The 22,928-nt window shown below is 44.0% G+C and overlaps 1 protein-coding gene across 21 annotated transcripts in view; it reads right to left on the bottom strand.

Moving 5' to 3' along the window:
- phldb1b (pleckstrin homology-like domain, family B, member 1b) overlaps nucleotides 1-22,928 on the bottom strand; it is a 372,433-nt gene that overhangs the window by 51,263 nt on the left and 298,242 nt on the right. For 12 of the 21 annotated variants that reach the window (XM_043676461.1, XM_043676462.1, XM_043676471.1 and 9 more), the window contains 3 exons: nucleotides 18,290-18,379; nucleotides 12,975-13,100; nucleotides 5,540-5,665 (listed from right to left, as the gene is read on the bottom strand). In XM_043676461.1, the coding sequence (XP_043532396.1) occupies nucleotides 5,540-5,665; nucleotides 12,975-13,100; nucleotides 18,290-18,379 (342 nt within the window). The remainder of the gene's footprint in view (nucleotides 1-5,539; nucleotides 5,666-12,974; nucleotides 13,101-18,289; nucleotides 18,380-22,928) is intronic. The other 9 variants (XM_043676474.1, XM_043676477.1, XM_043676478.1 and 6 more) reach the window with 3 other exon arrangements.

Here is a 22,928-nt window from a genome sequence, read left to right as displayed (position 1 = left end):
TACCTTGTCCCTGCCTGCCCTGACTGTTTGACTCACTTCTGTTCTCAGCTGTACCAGTCTCAGATTGATCTCTTTCCGCACTATCTCCCTGGGTCCCACCCCCCCCCCCTACTAGTTTAAATCCTCCCAAGCAGTTCTAGCAAATTTCCCTGCCAGTATATTAGTCCCCTTCCAATTTAGGTGCAATCCGTCCTTCTTGTACAGGTCAAATCTACCCCAAAAGAGATTCCAATGATTCAAAAATGAGAATCCTTCTCCCATACACCAGCCCCTCAGCCATGTATTCATCTGCTCTATCCTCCTATTCCTGTCCTCACTAGCTCGTAGCACTGGGAGTAATCCAGATATTACTACTCTCGAGGACACCCTTTTTAAATTTCTGCCTAACTCTCTGTAATCTCCCTTCAGAATCTCAACCTTTTCCCTTCCAATGTCGTTGGTTCCAATGTGGACAATGACCTCCTGCTGGCCCCTCTCCCCCGTGAGAACATTCTGCACCCTCTCTGAGACATCCTTGATCCTGGCACCAGGGAAACAACACACCGTTCTGCTTTTTCTCTGCTGGCCACAGAAACGTCTGTCTGTACCTCGGACTAGAGAATCCCCTAACACAATTGATCTCTTGGAAGCCGACGTACCCCTCGTTGGATTAGAGTCAGTCTCAATACCAGAAACTTGGCTGATCGTGCTACATTCCCCTGAGAATCCATCACCCACTAGGGGAACGTAGCACGAAAAGCCAAGTTTCTAGTATTGAGACTGACTCTAATGCAACGAGGGGTACGTCGGCTTCCAAGAGATCAATTGTGTGAGGGGATTCTCCAGTCCGAGGTACAGACAGACGTTTCTGTGGCCAGCAGTGATTTACACAGGATTGAGCATTGAAGGATTAACTCAAAACACTGACCATGCTTTGGAGAGCAACAGAGAGAATATTGGACATCACACAATATTGCAAAACGGTACCAACGATAAAGAGGTAACATAATTATAATATAGCTGACTACTCAGGGATAACGTGAGGAAGGACTTCAGACGAAAGGGAATTGTCTGGGCTGGACTATTTAATTGTGAAAAGAGACTGGATAGACTGGGGTTGTATTCCTTGGAGCAGAACCCTCCTAATGAAGGACTCCTGCCCGAAACATTGATTCTCCTGCTCCTCTGATGCTGCCTGAACTGCTGTGCTTTTCCAGCACCACGCTAATTCATTGGAGCCGAGCAGTATGACGGGACACGATGATGATATATAAAGCTGTGAGGGGCATTGACAGGGCAGACAGAAAGAAACCTTTCCCCTGGAAAGAGGGATCAATGACAAGGGGACACAGATTTCAGGGAAGGGGCAGGAAGTTTAGAGGGGACATGAGGAAATGGGGGGGGAATCTGGGACTCACTGCCTGTTAGGGTGGGAGAGGCAGAAATCCTCATCACACTGAAGAAGCATTCAGATGCACACTTTTAATACTAATGTATACAGGACAATGGACCAAGTGCTGGAAACTGGGATTAGAATAGTCAGGTAGTTGATTCTGACCAGCGCAGATTGGATGGGGCAAAGGGCCTTATCCATGCTGTAGATCTCTATGATTCTATGACTCCATAAAACAGGTTCTTCTTTTCCAAAAAGCTGACAAGGCTGGACTTTAATTGCAAAAGTATGTTTGGTAGAATTTGTGTTCGGTAAAAGGGTCAATGATACAGGATCAAGACGGATAACAGGTTTAAAATGCAGTTCAGGCACACAATCTAGGTAATTGATAGAACCAGCTCAAGGGGCTGAATGGCCTGGTGTTCTGTTCACAATAGAAAGAACCTATTCCAGTTTCCCCATTCTCCCCAAAGTGAGGAATCAGTAAATCCTGCATTTGCCGAATGGTTAGCAAATGGCAAAATTATCTATAACCGTTAAAAACATAAAACTGGAAGGTTTTCAGCTCTGGAAGTAAAAGGGGAGCAAGCCCTTAGGCACTAAGAACCACGTTTCCCATTCTAGGAAAATGGAGTATACATTTAATGCACAAAGTAAAATATAACCATGGAGGAAAGCTTTTGTGGTGGAGGTTAGTACAATTGCAACATTTAAAAGGCATTTGGATGGGTATATGAATAGGAAGGGTTTGGAGGGATATGGGCCGGGTGCTGGCAGGTGGGACTAGATTGGGTTGGGATATCTGGTCGGCATGGACGGGTTGGACCGAAGGGTCTGTTTCCATGCTGTACATCTCTATGACTCTACGGTCATGTTAGATAGTAACGAAGATTCTTTTTCTGTAATTTAGATGATGGGTTGTTTCTGAAATGGCGTTCAGTCAATTAAAAACAAAATGCTGGAAAGCTACAACAAGTGTAGGAAATTCTGGAGAAACTCAGCAGGTCTGGCAGCATCTGTGGAGAAACAGATGAGTCCACCACAACCTTCTCAAGAGCGACCAGGAATGGGCAGTAAATGCTGGATCGGCCAGTGATTCCCACATTTCATGAATAATTAAAGATCAAGTTCAGAACCTGAAGCAATGTTATACCGGACTCAGAAGACTAACTCTGTTTCTCTCTCCACAGATGCTGTTAGACCTGTTGACTTTCTCTGCATTTTCCAGGGTTGTTTAGTCAAAATTGCTTTGAGTTTGTTACTTACAGGAAATGTCTTGAAACGTGAAATGTTAGTGTGCAATTGCTTTAAATTGGGCACTGAAAATTCATATTTTTTTTAGAGTTAATTAGTTTCTCTGGGAATCTTAATGCTCTGATAAAACTACCCCTTGAGTGGATTTTGATTGTTCAACAAGGACGTGCTATTCCAAGCTGCTATAAGGATCAGAACTATTCCACCTTGGCAATGCATATATGAGCATTTATTGTAGAGAATAACTGAGAGCAGTTTGAAAGAGGCAAACACATATTTCACGAAAGGGACTAGAACACAGAAGGATAAAGACTGGTCCTCAAATCCCAAGAAACAAAAAAAAAGACTAGATAGGTTCTTTAAGATTTGACAACAGCAGGATGTAAGCAGGATTGACCAGGATGAGAGGATAAACTTCATTTTCGTGTAGCAAATTGTTACAATCTGGAAGTAAGCTGCCTGAGAAAATAGGAGAGGCTGATTTAACTGAGGCGTTCACAAAGGAACAGGATTATCATCTGGAAAGGATTAGCAGAGTCACAGGAAGTTGGTGGGAGCAACAGCAATGGGTGAGTCGCTCATTCGGAGAGCTGGCACAAACACGATGGGCTGAATAGTCTCCTTCAGGGCTGCAGCAATTCTTTAGTTCTGTGGGTTGTATTCCACTCTGTTTATCCCTGCACATGTCCTTAAAGGTAAAGTATTGCATGTTGAGGTACATCTGAGGTCATGCTCACACAACACTGTATTGAGATATTCTAAGATCCACACAGCTTGAAACACAACATGCAGAAGTCCGCAACATCCCGCTTGATGTGAGCGCAACTGATCATTGCATGTGGGTAACTCCCCTCAGACCAAGCTAAGCACAGACAATCCACTTGTTTTGAGTATCAATGTTCGAGCTGCAGCTCTCTGACAAGGTGAACCAGAATGGCTCAGAGTTGTTTGACGGTAGGTCTGGCTAATTGGCCTTGGTTTTGAAGAACTGCGCTTTTTCATACACTCCTGATCTTTGGGCACCCAGTGTGGAGGGGTGGGCAGATCAGAGGACCTGCTCCTGGGCCTGGCCATGCTGATTATAAACAGGTCCAGACAGTGGGCCATGGAGGGGCTTGTCTCTGCCAACTGCCTGCCCCTCTCCCGCGGTTAGGTTCAACCCCGAGTGACCCTGGAGAGGGAACACTCGGTGTCTATCAGTGCCCTTTAGAGAGAGCTTGGCACTGGGAATATCATTATCCTGCTCTGGGAATGCCAATACACACTAATTCTGTTCTGGGATTATCATTAGTTGAGAATATGGTGCTGGAAAAGCACAGCAGGTCAGGCAGCATCTGAGGAGCAGAATTATTGATGTTTCGGGCATAAGGCCTCCATCAGGAATGAGGCTTGTGCATTGGGGGTGGGTGGGGGAGAGGAGGGGTGAGAGATAAATGGGAGGGGGTTGGGTTGGGGGGAAGGTAGCTGAGGAAGATGAAGGTGAGGGAGAAGGTGATAGGTCGGGGGTGGGGTGAAGCGGATAGATGGGAAAAGTGATGGACAGGTCAGGAGGGTGAGGCTGAGCCGGAGGCTTGGGGCTGGAATAATGAGAGATAAAATTTCTTATCCACAAATACTGCACTGGGAATACCATTATCCTGTAATAGTTCTCTGGGAATATAATTATCCACTAATACTGCACTGGGAATATTATTACACTGTAATACTGCACTGGGACTATTATCATCCACTAATACTGCACTGGGAATATTATTACACTGCAATACTGACTGTAATACTGCACTGGGACTATTATCATCCACTAATACTGCACTGGGAATATTATTACACTGCCATACTGCACTGGGACTATTATTATCAACTAATACTGCACTGGGAATATTATTACACTTTAATACTGCATTGGGAGTATTATTACATTGTAACACTGCACTGGGAATATTATTATCCACTATTACTGCACTGGGAATATTAATACACTATAATACTGCACTGGGAATATTGTTATCCACTAATACGGCACTGGGAATATTATTACACTGTAATACTGCACTGGGAAATTCCTTATCCACGAATACTGCACTGGGAATATTATTACACTGTAATGCTGCACTGGGAATATCATTATCCACTAATAATGCACCGGCAATATTGTTATCCACTAATAATGCACCGGGAATATTGTTATCCACTAATACTGTACTGGGAATGTTGTTATCCACTAATACTGCACTGGGAATATCATTATCCACTAATAATGCACCGGGAATATTGTTATCCACTAATACTGCACTGCGAATATTATTACACTGTAATACTGCACTAGGAATATCATTATGCACTATTACTGCACTGGGAATATTAATACACTGTAATACTGTACTGGGAATATAGTTATCCACAAATACTGCACTGGGAATATCGTTAACCACTAATACTGCACTGGGAATATTGTTATCCACTAATACTGCACTGGGAATATCATTATCCACTAATACTGCACTGGGAATATCGTTAACCACTAATACTACACTGGGAATATCATTATCCACTAATACTGTACTGGGAATGTCATTATCCACTAATACTGCTCTGGGATTATGGTTATCCTGGCAGTACACTGGATGAGTGTTGCCCAGAGAATATTCTGGAAAGGATTCATGAATTCCTTAGCGATTGCACCAATGCTTCAATCTATTACATTGGTCTCTGTGTTGTCAAATTGCAACTTCTACCCTTGAGCAATGGAGCTCACAGTGGGGTCAGAGCCTGACTAATGTCATGGATTATTAACCAGAAAGTGAACTGGGAGTTTGAAACCGTTTAACAGAAGAGATGAAAATAAGACATGAGGGAGGCAGGCAACATGCAGCAGGAATGGTGAGGACAGACTGTGCTGGCAAGCAAATGTACCTCGCGGGGTGGTGGGGCTACAGGAAGCTGGAGCGAACGCAGAGCAGAAGCACAGAAAGTAGCATCAGGCCTTGTGCTGTAAATGTCACTGTAGAACTTAAACACATCAGCCAGTTTCATATATTCCTAAAGTGAGAGAGAGCAATGTATCACAAAGGGATAGAGGCAACAAGGTTAGTGCATTGGATTAGAGCCAGGGCTTACTACTTTCTCATGTATAACACAATCGATAGGGAAGAAATCTCAATCACATTTTGCTCAGGAGATAAAAAAACATCACAATTGTTTATGACTGCAACTGAGAAACTCTCTGTTCCATTGGAAAACAATTAAAAATGACCCATTTAAGAAGTTTTCTGCTGAGGGAAAGCTCATTTGTCCCCTTTACTCATCTTTTAGACACACACAGAGGATTAGTGCACGGATGATGATTCCAACCAATGATGACATCATGATTGCTCGTCAGCCAATAACAAGAATGCCCTTACATAACACCTTTATCATAGTCAAACATTCCAAGGAGTTCCATAGGAATCTGATCAGATTAAATGTGACACTGTGCCATAGAAGGAGATTTTAAGGCAAATGGACCTGATTAATGTGTTGGCTTTAAGGAATGCGTTAAAAAAAATGAGTGGGAAAGAGAGTGGAAGGGGGAGAAGGGAGAATGAGGGAGAGACAGAGTGTGTGAAGGGGATCTGGAATCAGCGAAGGGGAGATGGAGACATTGAGGGGGAGACAGAGAGTGTGAGGGAGAGATGGACAGCGTGAGGGAGAGACAGAGAGAGCAAAGGGGAAATGGAGAGATTGAGGGGGAGACAGAGAGAGTGAAGGGGAGTTGGAAACAGCAAAGAGGAGATGGAGAGAATGAGAATGAAGGGGAGACAGAGCACGTCAGGAAGAGAGCAAGGAGAAGATGGAAAGAGCAAGGGTAGATGGAGAGCGCAAGGGGTAGAAAGAATGTAAGGGGGAGAGCAAGGAGGAGATTGGCGGAAAGAGAGAGAGGGAGAGATCAGGCTGTTTATGGAGGACATTCCCAAGCATGAGGTTGAAGTAGTGAAAAGAGCTGGACACCCACAGTGGAGTGATTACAATGAGGGATGCTCAAGAGGCCAGAATTGGACTAGCACAGAGATCATAGAAGGTTGTGGGAATACAGGAGGTTAGCGAGATATCGAGGGAAGGAATTTGAAAACTAGGATAGGAGTTTTAAAATGAAGGTATAACCTCTTCTAACTGGGCCTGCTTCATGTGAATGGGGACAGTGGGACAATATGATTACAGTGAGGAAGGTTCAAACAGCTGGTGAGCAGTTCCCATTTAGATATTGCTCGACCAGGCTGCCTTCCCGAAGCATTCCAGCCTGAAATGGGTGGATTTTTATTGAGGGAAGGTGCGGGTAGATCAGCGGGTGGCAAAGAAGGGTTGAGGGACTGAATGGCCTCCTCCTGTTGCTATGAAACGTTTGATAATAACATCCTTTCTTTTGCTGCCAGTGTCTCAAGCTGAGTGTGTAACACAACAGGCAATGCTCATGCCTTTCATTTCCCTGTCCATCACTATCTTCAATCAACCCCCAAAATAACAAAACAATCACGACTTGTTTCTATAATGAATGTAATTTTCTGAAACATCATACTATTAAAGCTTTGTTAATGTCTTTGCTCATTCTCCCACTGCCTTCAATCAAAATCAAATCCCTTTTAATGAACAGCTGCTGACCAGATACACCACTACAGAGCTCTCTCTCACTCCCATATTATTTCTTTCTCTCTCCCTCTCTCTCTCACTCATTCTCCATCTCTCCTTTCTGCTCTCTGTCTCATACATTCATTCATCCCCCTTTTTCTTTCTTTCACTCATTCCATCCCATGTTATGATTCGGAGATGCCGGTGTTGGACTGGGGTGTACAAAGTTAAAAATCACACAACACCAGGTTATAGTCCAACAGGTTTATTTGGAAGCACTAGCTTTCGGAGCGACGCTCCTTTATCAGGTGGTTGTGGACGATACAATTGTAAGGCACAGAATTTATAGCAAACATTTGCTATAACTTGTGGTGTTGTGTGATTTTTAACTTTGTACATCCCATGTCACTTTCTCTTTTTCTCCAGTATTACTCTGTCACTGATGCCAGAGCCTGAAAATTAAAGCTGGTTAGGACATGGACTATAGAGCAACACAGCACAGGCACAGGCCCTTCGGCCCACAATGTGGTGCTGAACATGACGCCAAATGAAACTAATCCCTTCTGCCTGCCCTTGGTACACATCCCTCCATTCCTTGCTTATTCATGTGCTTATCTAAAAGCCCCTTAAATACCCCTATCATATTTCCCTCTCCCAGCACCCCTAGCAATGTGTTCCAAACTCCTACCCCTCTTTATGGAAAAAAAACCTGCCCATCTCATCTCCTTCCAATTTGCCCCCTCTCACCTTAAAATGTATGCCCCCTAGTATTAGACATTCCAACTCTGGAAAAATGATTCTGACTGTCAATCCTATCTATGCATCCCATCATTTTATAGACTTCTCTGTCCTGTGTCTGAGTGGGTTTCCTCCGGGTGCTCCGGTTTCCTCCCACTGTCCCAAGGTGTGCAGGTCAGGTGAATTACTAGAGTGTTCAGGGATGTCTAGGTTAGGTGCACTGGTCAGGGGTAAATATAGGATAATTGGGTAGGAGACTGCGTCTGGGTGGGTTACTCTTCGGAGGGTCGGTGTGGACTTGTTGGGCCGAAGGGCCTATTTCCACTCTGTAGGGATTCTACGATTCTATGAAGTCTCCCCTTAGCCTCAGCTGTCCAAAGAAAACAACTCAAGTTTTTGCAGCCCTTTCTTATAGCTCATACCCTCTCATTCAGACAGCATCCTGGTAAACCTCTTCTGCACCCTCTAGAATTGAATGCAATACTCTGTAAGTGTGGTCTAACCAAAGTCTTATAAAGCTGCAATATAACTCTTGTACTCAGTGCCTCAACCTATAAAGGCAAGCATGCCATACACTTTCTTTACCACCCTTTCCACTTATTTGGCCACTTTCAGGGAGCTATGGACTTGAATCCCAAGATTACTCTGTACATCAGTGCTGTTCAGGGTCCTGCCATTAACTATACATTTCCTTAACACCTGATCTCCCAAAGTGCAACACCTCACACATAGCCGGATTAAACTTCATCTGCAATTTCTTCACCCACAACTGCAACTAGTCTATATTCCATTGTGTCCTTTGATAAACTTCTACACTGTCCACAACTCTGCTGACCTTTGTGTCATCTGCAAACTTACACCTGTCTCCATTTTCATCCAACTCATTTTTAGATATCATAACAGCAGAGGTTCCAGTCCAGATCCCTGTGAAACACCACCAGTCAAGGACCTCCAACCAGAAAAACACTCTCTACTATTACCTCTGCCTTCTATGAGCAAACCAATTCTGAATCCACACGGCCAAGTCACCATGGATCCCATGCATCTTAATCTTCTGGATGAGCCTACCACGAGGGAGCTTATCGAAAGCCTTACTAAATTCCATGTAGACAATATCCACCACCCCACCATTACAGATCACCTTCTTCACCTCAAAAAATTCAATCAGGTTAGTAAGACGTGACCTCCCCCGCACAAAGCCACGCTGACTATCCCTAATTAGGCCATGCTTTTCCAAATGCACGTAAATCCTATCCCTAAAAATTCTCTCCAATAGCTTCCCAACCACCATTATGAGACTCACTGGTCTATAGTTTCCTTGATTATCCCTATTTCAATTCTTGGAATAATCCATATTTCCTTCCTTATTATGATGTGGTTTAAAGATGCAGCCATTTTGCATCATTACCATAATGACCATTTTTTCTGGTTATCCAACAACAAGATCCTACTTTTCACCAGCACTTTCAAACCCCTTGATGTCTACAAGCTTGAAGGACAAGGACAGCAGACACATGAGAACATCATCATCCAAAAATTCCATTCCAAGCCACTCACCATCCTGACTTGGAAATATATCGCCATTCCTTCACTGTCGCTGGGTCAAAATCCTGAAATTCCCTCTCGAAGGGCATTGTGGGTCAACCCACAGCACATGGACTGCAGCAGTTCAAAAAATTCAACCCCCCTTTCTCTCCATGCAAGCCTGGCCCGTGCTACCCACATCTCAAGGAGTGTGGCTGTTGACATTTCATTATTAACATTGGTTTATAAATACTTTCCAACCAACCTGCCCTGATGTGTTAACACACACAGCTCTAGAGGTGATGGAACCTGAACCTGTGTCTCCTGGTTCTGAGGCAAAGACACTACCACTGCACCAAAAAAGTCCCTAACATTATTGGTCAGTGCACTGAGTATTAGAATTGGGAGTTATAGTCCAAAAGGTTTATTTGGAAGCCCTAGCCTTCGGAGCACTGCTCCTTCATCAAGTGGTTGTGGCGGATGAAGGATCACCTGATGAAGGAGCAGTGTTCCAAAAGCTAGTCATAGAGTCATGGAGATGGAAACAGACCCTTCGGTCCAACCCGTCCATGCCGACCAGATATCCCAACCCAATCTAGTCCCACCTGCCAGCTAGTGCTTCCAAATAAACCTGTTGGACTATAACCTGGTGTTGTGTGATTTTTAACTTGGCATCACCACGACACCACCAGCTCTCCATAAAAAGACTTGACAGTTCAGAGGTAAGAAAGCATTTCTTCATCAATAAGGAGCAGAGATTGGGGTGTACAATAAATACAGGCTGAATCAATGAACATACAAAAAAACCAGAATAATCTTCATCTAAAACATTAGAGAGTGGGTCAATGGAAGATGTAAGAACTGAGATTGAGAGATCTAGTTAAACAGGAGTATTAAATGGGTGGTTAGAATTATGATATTCATTGTCATTCATTCAGGGATGGAACTGGTTTTAGGGGCTGAATGGCCTCTTTAATGACCTCATCAATGGCAGAAGATGAAACTATAATAAGTACAGAATGAAATCAAGGGAAACAAAATACAATGATAAACCGTGCTGGTGGTTTGTTGGGAGGATGGTTCAGGCAGGATTGCCAAGACCATCCGACACAAGAATAAAGCGATAGACGGATGTGATTGGAGACAGAACAAATGTCTAAGCCCAGGCCTCAGCATCCGTGGCTGAATGGGGAATAAAAGATCAGTCAGCGTTCCAAGGCCCAGGCACTGAGCTTTGCCGGAAAATGCAGGTGTGCGGACAATGGGGCCAGATGCGATAGTCTCACTGCTCATTTACTGGGTCAACATCCGGAATGACCCAGCAAGAATAGCCAACTTGGCAAGGACAGTCACATCTCAGGGGAACTGTATTCTTCCACAGGGCCAGCAGTTTCAAGAAAAGAGGAAATTGGGAAAAGCAGCAAAAACTAAATCTGGTAACTATTTCCTGAGTGAGTGTTCGGAGAGTTTATATTTCACAGTGTCAAATAATTATCTTCCTTACAGCTGAGAGGACACAGCATCAGGGAGAGCGGGAATGGACTGGGAGGCTTCTCTCTCGAAAAGAGAAGACTAAGGGATGAAGTGAAAAAAGTTGCTAATGTTCTCATTGGAGCAAAGAAGGATGAGAGGTGACTTAATAGAAGTGTACAAGATGATGAGAAGCAGAGATAGAGTGGATAGCTAGAGACTTTTTCCCAGGAGGCATACTTTTTAAGATGACTGGAGGAAGGTTTAGGGGAGATGTCAGAGGTAGGTTCTTCACTCAGAGAGTGGTGGGTGTGTGGAATGCGCAGCCAGCAGTGGGAGTAGAGTCAAATACATTAGGGACAATTAAGTGACTCTTGAATAGTCACATGGAAGATAGTAAAATGAAGGGTGTGTAGTTTAGTTTGATCTTAGAGTAGGAGAAAAGGTCAGCATAACATCAAGAGCCAAAGGGCCTGTACTGTGCTTACTGGTCTACATTCCATGTTCTATGTTACAAAGAGGAATGAAAGGGTAGTCGGTGAGAAATGTTTCCATTGTGGGGTCATTAACATAAAAGGTTGTTCATAAATTCAAAAGGGTATCAGGAACAATGTCTGTATCTGGGTAGGTATGGATCTCACTCCCTCAGGGAGTGCTTGAAATGAAGAGTGGGAATGTTTTTAGCAGGGAGTTGGATAAACATGACAGAATGCAGAGAGGCATGTGACAGTGGGGTGTGAACAGGAAGTTCATGTGTAGCACAAACACTGACACGGATCAAACAGACCTAGTGGTCTATTTCTATATCTGGAAATTGGATATAACAATAAATAACATTCAAATGCAAAATGTGCTTCAATTATCTAATTGAGATCTTTGATTATTACTTTACCAACAACACACCATTTTTAACATTAAGATCAACCCTTAATGCAAGCCAGTGAGATCTGTCATATTGTACTTAATGTCTCAAGTGTGTTCCTATTCTTCTGCTCTGAGACACTGCAATATGAAGTCAAAGTAGCTCTACAAGAAAAGTTTGCACTTCTATAGCGCCTATGGCACCATAAAATGCCCAAAGGCACTTCCCAGGATTGTTCTCAAAACAGGATTTAACACCAAGCCACATCAGGGAGTAACATGACAGATGATTGAAAGTCTGGTCAAAGAGGTGGAAAGAGAAATCGAGGAGTTTACGAAGGGTCCAAGGAGCTGAAGGCTGGTGTAGCAGTGAAAATTGGGGATGAGCAAGAGGGCAGGATTGTGAGGCTGCAGGAGGTCATAAATATGGGGTGAGAGTGGGAGGCAGGTGTATAAAAGGCACTGGAGCGACTGAAATCCACAGGTACAAATTTTAAAAATCAACGTGTTGCCACAGAAGATGCCAGGAATGGTCAGTGAACACGAAGGGGTAGTAGGGAAAATGATTGGTTGTAAGGACTGGATATGGGTAATAGAGTCTTCAATGGAAACGTACATAAAACTCAAACTCAATCATCGCCAATATTAAAAAGAGTAAGAAAGTTAAACAAGGTTAATTAAGAAATTGCAGCTAAGACTAAATTTCTTATGTATCTAGAACTAGATCATCAAAAATGCATTTACTCAAACTTCCATCAGGTTGCCACCTCTTCAGGAATGTTCAGGGGAGTCTCCAACCATTAAAGATGAATTTCTAGGATATTGCTGAGAACTAAAAACCATTGGTTTATGGAAAAGGAAGTGTTATTTATTAAACTGGAACATTTGATAGGTTTTTCAATGAAGCACAGAGGCTATGGTGCCGGGGGAGACTGGTGCAACTTACTGGAACAAATCATGAGATGACTGACAGGAATATGCCCAACCAGGAGCTGGCAACCTGAATCTGGGATTGTGATTGAGAATCCAGACCCTGGAAATCAGAAACATGCCTCAAACATTATCCAGTCCTTAATGCAGTGAGTCTAGCAGCGAGGATCAGAGGGCGTTTTTAATAAAAATAAACAAGTAGCATGCAGAAAGTGTTAGTTACCTCCTGGATCTTGGAGTACGCTGGGATGGAAGGAGAGGGGAATAGAGAAGCTGCCTTTCCTGGGAGGTAATGCTGGGGGTTAGGCTCCTCTAATATGTCGCTAGGCTCTGTGATGTGAAGCATTTCCTGTTCAAAGGGCAAAGGTTGAAGTAGCATAGCGATGAATGATAATAGCATGCAAATACCAAGCTTAATTCAAACTATTCTTGTGAAGGATTCTCAAAGTTTAATTAACTCTAGTGTTAGTTCACTGTTTCAATGCTAACACCAATGGTCATTTCTCCCTCCCCCTCCTCAAAGATGGTCACTCACACTTGGTTCTGTTTCTCTGTGCACTGCTGGCCCATCTGTCCCATCTCTACCCTTACTTTGCGAATATCTTTGACCACTAAAAGACCGCATACTCATAGAATCCCTACAGTGTGGAAGCAAGCCATTCAGCCCATCAAGTTCACACCAACTCTGTCTCTGTAACTTGCATTCCCCATGGCTAATCCACCTGACCTCCACATTTTTGGACTGTGAGAGGAAACCGGAGCACCCGGAGGAAACCCACGCAGACACGGGGAGAATGTGCAAACTCCACACAGACAGTCACCTGAGGCTGGAATCGAACCTGGGACCCTGTGAGGCAGTAGTGCTAACCACTGAGTCACTGTGTCACCCTTCCCCACTTCAGAATGATCAATTCTGGTAGAGAGAAGAGAGGAGGAAAAAGCAGAAATCAGGAAGGTGATGGAATACTCCACACTTGCCTGGATATGGTGCAGCTCCAATAACACTCAGGAAGCTCGACATCATCAAGGACAAAGCAGCTCCCGTTGGATTAGCATCACATCGACCAACATTTAATCATTCATTCCCTCTACCACTGACTTCACAGTAACAGCAGTGTGCGCCATTTACAATATACACCACAGCATCTCACCAAAGATCCTCAGGCAGCACCTTCCAAACCCATGACTACTACCATCTAGAAGGACAAGAATAGCAGATACATGGGAACACCATCCCCAGCAAGTTCCCCTCCAAGGGGCAATTAGTGTTGGCCTAGCTAGTTATACTTTCACCCTGTGAAAGAAAAGATTGGAGAGTGGGATGGAGAGGAAGGGGAACAGGAATGAAAGAGAGGAATATTGAAGATCAAGAGAGATGGATGAAAGAAGCAAAATAGAGGAGGAAGGGAGGGCTGGAATGGATAGAGAGAGAGAAGGGGAAGGATGGTGGGAGAAGGATTGATAGAGGGTGAGGGGAGGAAATGGAGCAAAAGGGTTGGAATGGTGAAATGTTTCCAAGTCAGGATAGTGAGTGCCTTGGAGGCGAATGTACAAGTGGCCATGGGCCCATGTATCTGCTGCTCTCTTCCTTCTACATGGAAGTGGTTGTGGGTTTGGAAGGTGCTGAGGGTCTTTGGTGAATTTCTGCAGTACACCTTGCAGTTAGTACACACTGAGAGTCGCTAGTGGAGGGAGTGGATACTTGTGGATGCTTTGCCAATCCTCCTTCATTCAAAACAGATGGAGGGGCAGGTAGTATTTAGTAAGTGAGGAGGCTGCAGGAGGATTTGGACAGGCTAGCAGACTGGGCAAACAAGTGGCAAATAGAATATAATGTGGGAAAGTGTGAGGTTGTGCACTTTAGTCAGAAGAACAGAGGTGTAGACTACTTTCTAAAAGGGGGAAGGCTTCAGAAATCTGAAGCACAAAGGCACTTGGGAGTCCTCGTTCCAAGTAAGCATGCAGGTTCAGTTGACAGGAAGGCAAATGCAACGTTAGCATTCATTTCAAAAGGTCTAGAACACAAAAGTAGAGATGTTCTGCTGAGACTGTATAAGGCATTGGTCAGACAGCATTTATAATACTGTGAGCAGTTTTGGGCCCTATATCTAAGGAAGGACATGCTGGAAATGGAAGATAAGAAGGATGCATAAAGGACTTATGATTGAAACTTACAGAATACTGAGAGGTCAGGATAAAGTGAGTGTGGAGAAGATGTTTCCACTGGTAGGAGAAACTTGCACCCAAGGGCACAGCCTCAGAGTGAAGGGACAACCCTTTAGAACTGAGATGTGGAGGTGGGGAATCTGTGGAACTCAGAGGGCTATGGAGGCCAAGTCATTGACTGTCTTTAAGACTTAGATAAGATAGGTTCTTGATTAGTAAGGGGATCAAAAGTTCCAGGGAGAAGGTAGGAGAATAGGTTTGAGAAAGACATCAGCCATGATTGAATGGCAGAGCAGACATGATGGGCTGAATGGCCTCATTCTATTCCGATATATTTTGGGATAATAGTTATAGTCTTGTGATGCAATACCTGGACAGACTGTCTAATCCAGGTCCCTACCGAAGAATAAAGTAGGTTTGAGCAAGCCCCGTGTTTTTTGCAGCAGTACTCAAGTTCTGTACTTCTAAATGACCGTTAAAAACATCATTAACAGAGGTTTATCAATAACAAGAACCAAAATATTTTAACTCTTTACCCAAAATAACGTATTGCCCATGGAGCAGTGACATAAACAGTAGAGCTGCATTCAAGGGGCAGTTGGGGAAGTCTGCAGGGGGAAGAAATGGAATATTGTGCAGGTCTGTTGAGATGTACTGGAGCTGCAAAGAGGTTTAAGGAGAAGCAAGGTCAGAAATCACACAACACAAGATTTCATCCGATTAAGGGGCAGCTATGTGAAAGCTTGTGATTTCAAATAAACCTGTTGGACTATAGCCTGGTGTTGTGTGATTTCTGACCTTGACCACCCCAGTCCAACACCGGTACCTCCACGTTACAGAGAAGCACAAACACCAGTATAAACCAGCTAACCTGACCGGCGAGTTGCTGTGCTGTATCTATGCTGTACTGCCTAACCCCATTGCTGCTCAGCTACCTCCCTGTGGATAAGGATTTGTAACATTACAGCATTTTATAGGATTCAGCCTGTCAATGGCAGTGCCAGCTCTATGAAAGAGCTACCTATTAATTTCTCTGACGGGATAATTCAAACTACACACTGTTCTAATGATTCTCATTCACTCACTTCTTAAACGTGTGTCCAGTTTTATTGTTCAACATCTGAAGCCCTGGATGAAGGATCAAATTCCTTGCCTCCATGCTATCACAGTCACTAATCCCATTCATTCACACAGAACTTTATGTCCATGGGCTACAAGGGGAAACTAAGCACTTTCATTACTTTGATGTGGATGGGCCAGTGTTGGACTGGGATGAACAAAGTCAGAAGTCACACGACTCCAGGTTACAGTCCAACAGGTTTATTTCAAATCACCCTGCTCCAAAAGCTTGTGATTTCAAATAAACCCATTGGACTATAACCTGATGTCGTGCGCCTTCTGATTTTATTACTTTGTCGAAGATCCATCGGAAGTCTTGATGATGCTTTTTGTGAAAAATATGCAGGCAACATTTGAAATTTACCACCAAGGAGTTCGGTTATAAGATCTTTATGAGCTGAAGACTCAGATCCCTTTAATTACAAAAACAGTAACGGCCTGAACGATATTTCAAGGATAATCACCTGACCAGCTGTAATTATTACTTTTTATTCTGAAGCTGTTTGTGAGCTACACTTGGTGCCATCTGCACCGGACCAGCCTTGATGGCAACAACAAACTCAATTTGCTCGATTTGGATCAGCTGACTCCAGGAAACCAAATTTAAACTGTTCTGGAGGGTATAATCTCCTCCAGGAGCACAGAAATGGGTGACAGCTCATCACTGCCCATTTTACACTGCGTCAATTTATTGACTGCCTTTGGCAACAAGGTAAAATGGGCAATCCATTGAATATTGTGTATCGCTTGGTCCAGGCAGAGGCCAGCTGTGCACCCCCGCCCCCTCCACATTCCCCTCCATGCCCATGCACACCCCAATATCTTCCTGGTTGGCATTAACACATCTGGCAATTTGCCAGCTGCCGTGAGACGCTAAAGCTGTAAATGTCACTTTCAGTCAGGCTGAAATGGATTCCAGTGGGATAAATCCGACATTTTGCAGTATCCCCATTTAACAGCGTTCCAACAAACCCACTCCCTTTGTGTTTTGGCTGTTCGCTGTCGAGTCCCAATGGCTCTTCAAATGTGGTCAGACCGAAGCCTGTATACACACTGGATCATTTCAGCTGTGTGTTAGCAGCAGGGACTGCAACAGATGTTCCTCACCGAAAACCGCATATCACGCAGTCAGGATGTGAGGATTTAGGTTTGAAGAGAGACTAGATAGGCTGGGGTTGTTTGGTGGCATGGTGGCTTAGTGGTTAGCACTGCTGCCTCACAGCGTCAGGGTCCCAGGTTCGATTCCAGCCTCGGGCGATTGTCTGTGTGGAGCTTGCACATCCTCTCCGTGTCTGCGGGGGGTTTCCTCCCACAATCCAAAGATGTGCAGGTCAGGTGAATTGGCCATGCTAAATTGTCCATAGTGTTAGATGCATGAGTCAGAGGAGGGTGGGTTACTTTTCAGAGGGTCGGTGTAGACTTGTTGAGCCGAAGGGCCTCTTTCCACACTGTAGGGAATCTAATCTAATCTAATCTGAGAGTAGGCTGAGGGGAGATTTGACTGAGATATGAAATCTTCCTCTTCAAAGAGGGGTCAATAACCGGGGCAGATTTATAAGGAAAGAAGCAGGAGGTTTGGAAGGGGCTTTGAGGGTCACCTCTCTCACCCAGAAGGTGGTCAGTATTTGGATTTCACTGCCTGAACAGGTGCTAGAAGCAGGAACCTTCAAAACATTTGCATAGCATACAGTGATACAGGTGAAGTGCTGGGAATTGAGATTAGAACAGACTGGCATGGACACGATGGGCCGAAGAGCCTCCTTCTACACTCTAAAACTCTATGATCGTCTCTGACTCTGAGCTCAACCAGAGAATGTGACAAACACCTTTTCGATTGAAAGTGATCAAGAATTTAGCAATTACACGCCAGAGGTTCCCACTGACACAGGGCGGTATGTCAAAGACAGCGAGGAATAGAGGCTGTTTTGACCAAGTCTGCAAACCCTCAGGGTTTCGGATGGAAACTGGGAGGTTGGGAAGGGTGAGATTTCAGTTGAAATGAATGAGGTGTGATGTAGTGTAGTGACCAGGGTAGACTTTGATCAAGCCATCCAATAAAGCAAGCATTCAGCTCTCTACAGCATTCAGAAAACCATCCCAGCAGTTCCCTTACATAACAGTTAGTCAACCTCATAAGTCATTCACAATGAGTGGGAAAATCCCTTGAGACATTTTGACTTCATGAAGTACTTTGTAAATGCACTTTTTTGCCAATATACAGATAGGAACCATAATAATATAAAATCAGTTCACCTCCTTTAGTGCTGTTGAGCCTTTGGGAAAGGCTTTTCCTCCAGTCACCATGAAATACTGCTTTTCCAGATTGGCCAGTTTGTCTTTTTCCTGGAAAGAAGTGCATTTGCAAATTAGAAAATGCTTACCATCAAATACCACAGCCTTGAGTTTGCAATCTGGATGTTACAGTCAAAGAGCAAAGAGCATTACAGCACGGGAACAGGCCCCTCGGCCCTCCAAGCCTGCACCGATCCAGATCCTCGATCTAAATCTGTTGCCTATTTTCTAAGGCTCTGTATCCCTCTGCTCTTCGCCCATTTATGTATCTGTTTAGAAATATCTTAAATGACGCTATCGTGCCCGCCTCTATCACTTCCACTGGCAACTCGTTCCAGGCACCCACCACCCTCTGTGTAAAGAACTTTCCACGCATATCTCCCCTAAACTTTTCCCATCTCACCTTGAACTCGTGACCATTAGTAACTGAGTCCCCCATTCTGGGAAAAGCTCTTTGCTATCTGCCCTGTCTGTACCTCTCATGATTTTGTAGAACTCAATCAGGACCCCCTCAACCTCTGTCTTTCTAACGTAAATAATACTAATCTTCTCAACCTGTCTTCATAGTTAGCACCCTTCACACAGGCAACATTCTAGTGAACTTCCTCTGCACCCTCTCCAAAGCATCCATATCCTTCTGGTGATGTAGCCACCAGAACTGTATGCAGTATTCCAAATGTGGCCAAACCAAAGTCCTAGCCAACTGTAATGTATCAATCACTTTTGGGGAAGCAGCGGATGAGAAGAAAAATCACGCAGCAGCGATTGTCCACAACTTGGCCAATGAAGACGATAAGACATAGGATCAGAATTAGGCCATTTGGCCCTTTCAAGTCTGCATGGCCATTCAATGGGATCAAATAACATCCAATGTCAGTATATCTTTCCTTCGATCAGATGACAGAAGACCATAAGATATAGGAGCAGAATTAGGCCATTTGGCCCATTGAGTCTTCTCTGCCATTCAATCATGGCTAGTATGTTTCTTAACCCCATTCTCCTGCCTTCATTCTGTAACCCTTGATCCCCTTACTAACCAAGAACCTATCTTATCTCTGATTTGGAGATGCTGGTGTTGGACTGGGGTGTACAAAGTTAAAAATCACACAACATCAGGTTATAGTCCAACAGGTTTATTTGGAAGCATGAGCTTTCAGAGCGCTGCTCCTTCATCTGGTGGCTATGGACAGGAGCAGTGCCTCGAAAGCTAGTGCTTCCAAATAAACCTGTTGGACTATAACCTGGTGTTGTGTGATTTTTAACTATCTTATTTAAATCTTAAAGAAACTAATGACTTGGCCTCCACAGCCCTCTGCAGCAATGAGTTACATAGATTCACCACCCTCTGGCTGAAGAAATTCCTCCCCCTCTCAGTTCTAACAGGTCATTTTTTCACTGAGGCTGTGCCCTTCGGTCCTAGTCTCTCCTATGTGAGGAAATATCTTCTGCATACCCACTCTATCCAGGCCTCTCAGTATTTTGCAACTTCCAACAGATCCCTCCCTCATCCTTCCAAAGTCCATTGGGTACAGACCCAGAGTCCTCAACCGCTCCTCATGTGACAAGCCCTTCATCTCTTGGATCAGTTGTGTAAACCTCCTGTGGACCCTCTCCAAGGCCAGATACAGGGCCGAAAACTGCTCACAGTATTCCAAATGCGGTCTGACCAGAGCTTTATACAGTCTCAGTAATTCATCCCTGCTCTTATATTCTAGCCCCCTTGAAATGAATGTTAACATTGCGCTTGCCTTTATAACTGCCAACGGAACCTGCACATTAACTTTAAGAGAATTCTGAACTAGGACTCAAGTTCCTTTGTGCTTCAGATTTTCAAAGCTTTTTCCATTTAAAGAATAGTCTATGCCTCTGTTCTTCCCACCAAAATGCATAACCTCACATTTTCCCACATTGTATTCCATCCGCTATTTCTTTGCTCACATTCCTTGTTTATCCAAGTCTTTCTGCTGACTCCCCTCTTCCTCAACCCTATCTGTCTATCCACCTATCTTAGTGTCATCTCCAAACTCAGCGACAGTGCCCTCAGTTCTTTCATCCAGATCATTAATGCATAATGTGAACAAATGTGGTCCCAACACTGATCCCTGTGGAACTCCACTTGTCACTGTCTGCCATCCTGAAAAAGACCCCTATACCCCCACTCTCTGTCTTCTGCCAGTCAGCCAATCCTCTATCCATGCCAGTACCTTGCCCCTAACACCACGCACTCTTATCTTATTTAAAAGGCTTTCTGGAAATCCAAATACACACGTCCACTGGCTCTCCTTGCTCAATTCCTTTTCAAAGAATCCTAACAGATTTGTCAGGCATGACCTTCCCTTGACAAAGCCATGCTGACTCAGCCTGTTTTACCATGCACTTCCAAGTACTGCACAATCTCATCCTTAACAATGGACTCTAAAATATTATCAACTGCTGAGGTCAGGCTAACCAGCCTACAGTTTCCTGTCTTCTGCCTCCCTCCTTTTTTTTAAATGGGTGTTACGTTAGCCATTTTTCAATTTTCAGGACTCTCCCTGACTCCATAAATTCCTGAAAGATCACCACCAATAGCTCGACAATCTCCTCAGCCGTGTCCTTTGGAACTCTGGGCTGTATTCCATCGAGCCCAGGTGAGTTATTCACTTTCAGATTTTTTAGCTTCCCCATTACCTTCTCCTTAGTGATTGCCACTGTACTCACCTCTGCGCCCCCCCCCCCCACCCCCTCCCCAGTGTGCTGCTGGTATCTTCCACTGTAAAAACTGATATAAAGTTCCTATTCAGTTTCTTTATTCCTACTTCCTATGTTATTAATCCCACTTTATCACTACTTCTCCAGCCTCGTTCTCCTGCAGTCGAATGTCCACTCTTACCTCTCTCTTAGGTATCAAAGAACTGTTCTCAGTATTCTCGATGTGATCTGACAAGTGCCTTCTATATGTTTGGTAAGACCTCATAACTTTTACACTCGATTTCCTTTGAAATAAAGGCTAACATTCCATTTGCCTTCCATCTTAAACCTCTAATTTGGATTCAAGCTTTTCATGATCCATGCACGAGGCCTTCCAAATCCCTCTCTGCGCTAGCATTTTGCAGTCTTTCCCTATTTAAATAATATTTAGCTCGCTTATTCTTCCCGCCAAAGTGCATAATCACACACTTTCCCAAACTAAATTCCGTCTGATGAGTTTTTCCCCATTCATTTCAATCTGTCTATATCCCTCTGTTAACTCCTTGTGTCCTTCCCACAACTTGCCTACCTATTTATTTTCGTATCATTGACCCATTTGGTGATATACATTCACTTACCTCCTCCAAGTCATTAATATATATTGTAAATAATTGTGGCCCCAGCACTGATCTCTTTGGCACTCCATTAAAGTTATAGGTTGCTATCCTCAAATTGCCCCATTTTCTCAACTCTGTCTTCTGTTAATTAATCAATTTCTATCCATACTGTAAGTTACTCCTCCCCAACACCATGGGATTCTCATCTAGTGAATAGGCACACAGGTGATTGGAGCAAATTTTCACACACACGATGTTTGCCGCAAAGTGGGGATGAGAAACCTGACCAATGAGATACAGCTTCATGATTAAATGAGAAGAGACTCGAGTTTCAAAGTGCACAACATAAACCATAGCAAGATATCGCAGCAGAGTACAACGGACAGGAGAGACCTCACCCTCAGATTGACCACCTCCTGTTGGAAGTTAGGGAGGTTACACTGGGCAGGGTAAGGTTGCTCAGGGTAAGGCAGGACTACTCAGCTCAGCACCTTCCCTCTCCACCTCCTTCCCTTCCACCCTACCTGTGAGACAGGTAGAGACTTACTACGATAGTGCGATGATGCCAAAATAAGCCATTTGGCCCAACATGCCAGTGCTGGCTCATTTGAAAGAGCTTTCCCATTCGTCTCACTCCCTTGGTCTCTCCTCAGAGCTCATTCAATTGTTGATTCATTGCCAAGACGTTGATGAAATTGGAATTGGGTCTCCCAGTCTATGGGCAAAGGAGATAGCACTCAAAGAAGGTAACAGCAGCCAGCTGAACTGGAACCTGCTTTGTACAGTGTGTATGTTACTCACTGCTTTATACAGTGCGTATGTTACTCACTGCTTTATACAGTGCGTATGTTACTCACAGCTTTATACAGTGCGTATGTTACTCACTGCTTTATACAGTGTGTGTGTTACTCACTGCTTTATACAGTGCGTATGTTACTCACTGCTTTATAAAGTGTGTATGTTGAAAATGTGTTGCTGGAAAAGCGCAGCAGGTCAGGCAGCACCCAGGGAACAGGAGAATCGACGTTTCAGGCATAAGCCCTTCTTCTTCTATACAGTGTGTATGTTACTCACTGCTTTGTTCAGTGTGTATGTTACCCACTGCTTTGTTCAGTGCGTATATTACTCACTGCCTTATACAGTGTGTATGTTACTCACTGCTTTATACAGTGTGTATGTTACTCACTGCTTTATACAGTGTGTATGTTACTCACTGCTTTGTTCAGTGTGTATGTTACTCACTGCTTTGTTCAGTGCGTATATTACTCACTGCCTTATACAGTGTGTATGTTACTCACTGCTTTATACAGTGT

Source organism: Chiloscyllium plagiosum, chromosome 35, assembly GCF_004010195.1.
Source record: "Chiloscyllium plagiosum isolate BGI_BamShark_2017 chromosome 35, ASM401019v2, whole genome shotgun sequence".
Lineage (NCBI taxonomy): Eukaryota > Metazoa > Chordata > Chondrichthyes > Orectolobiformes > Hemiscylliidae > Chiloscyllium > Chiloscyllium plagiosum.
This window is presented reverse-complemented; position numbering and strand designations above follow the sequence as displayed.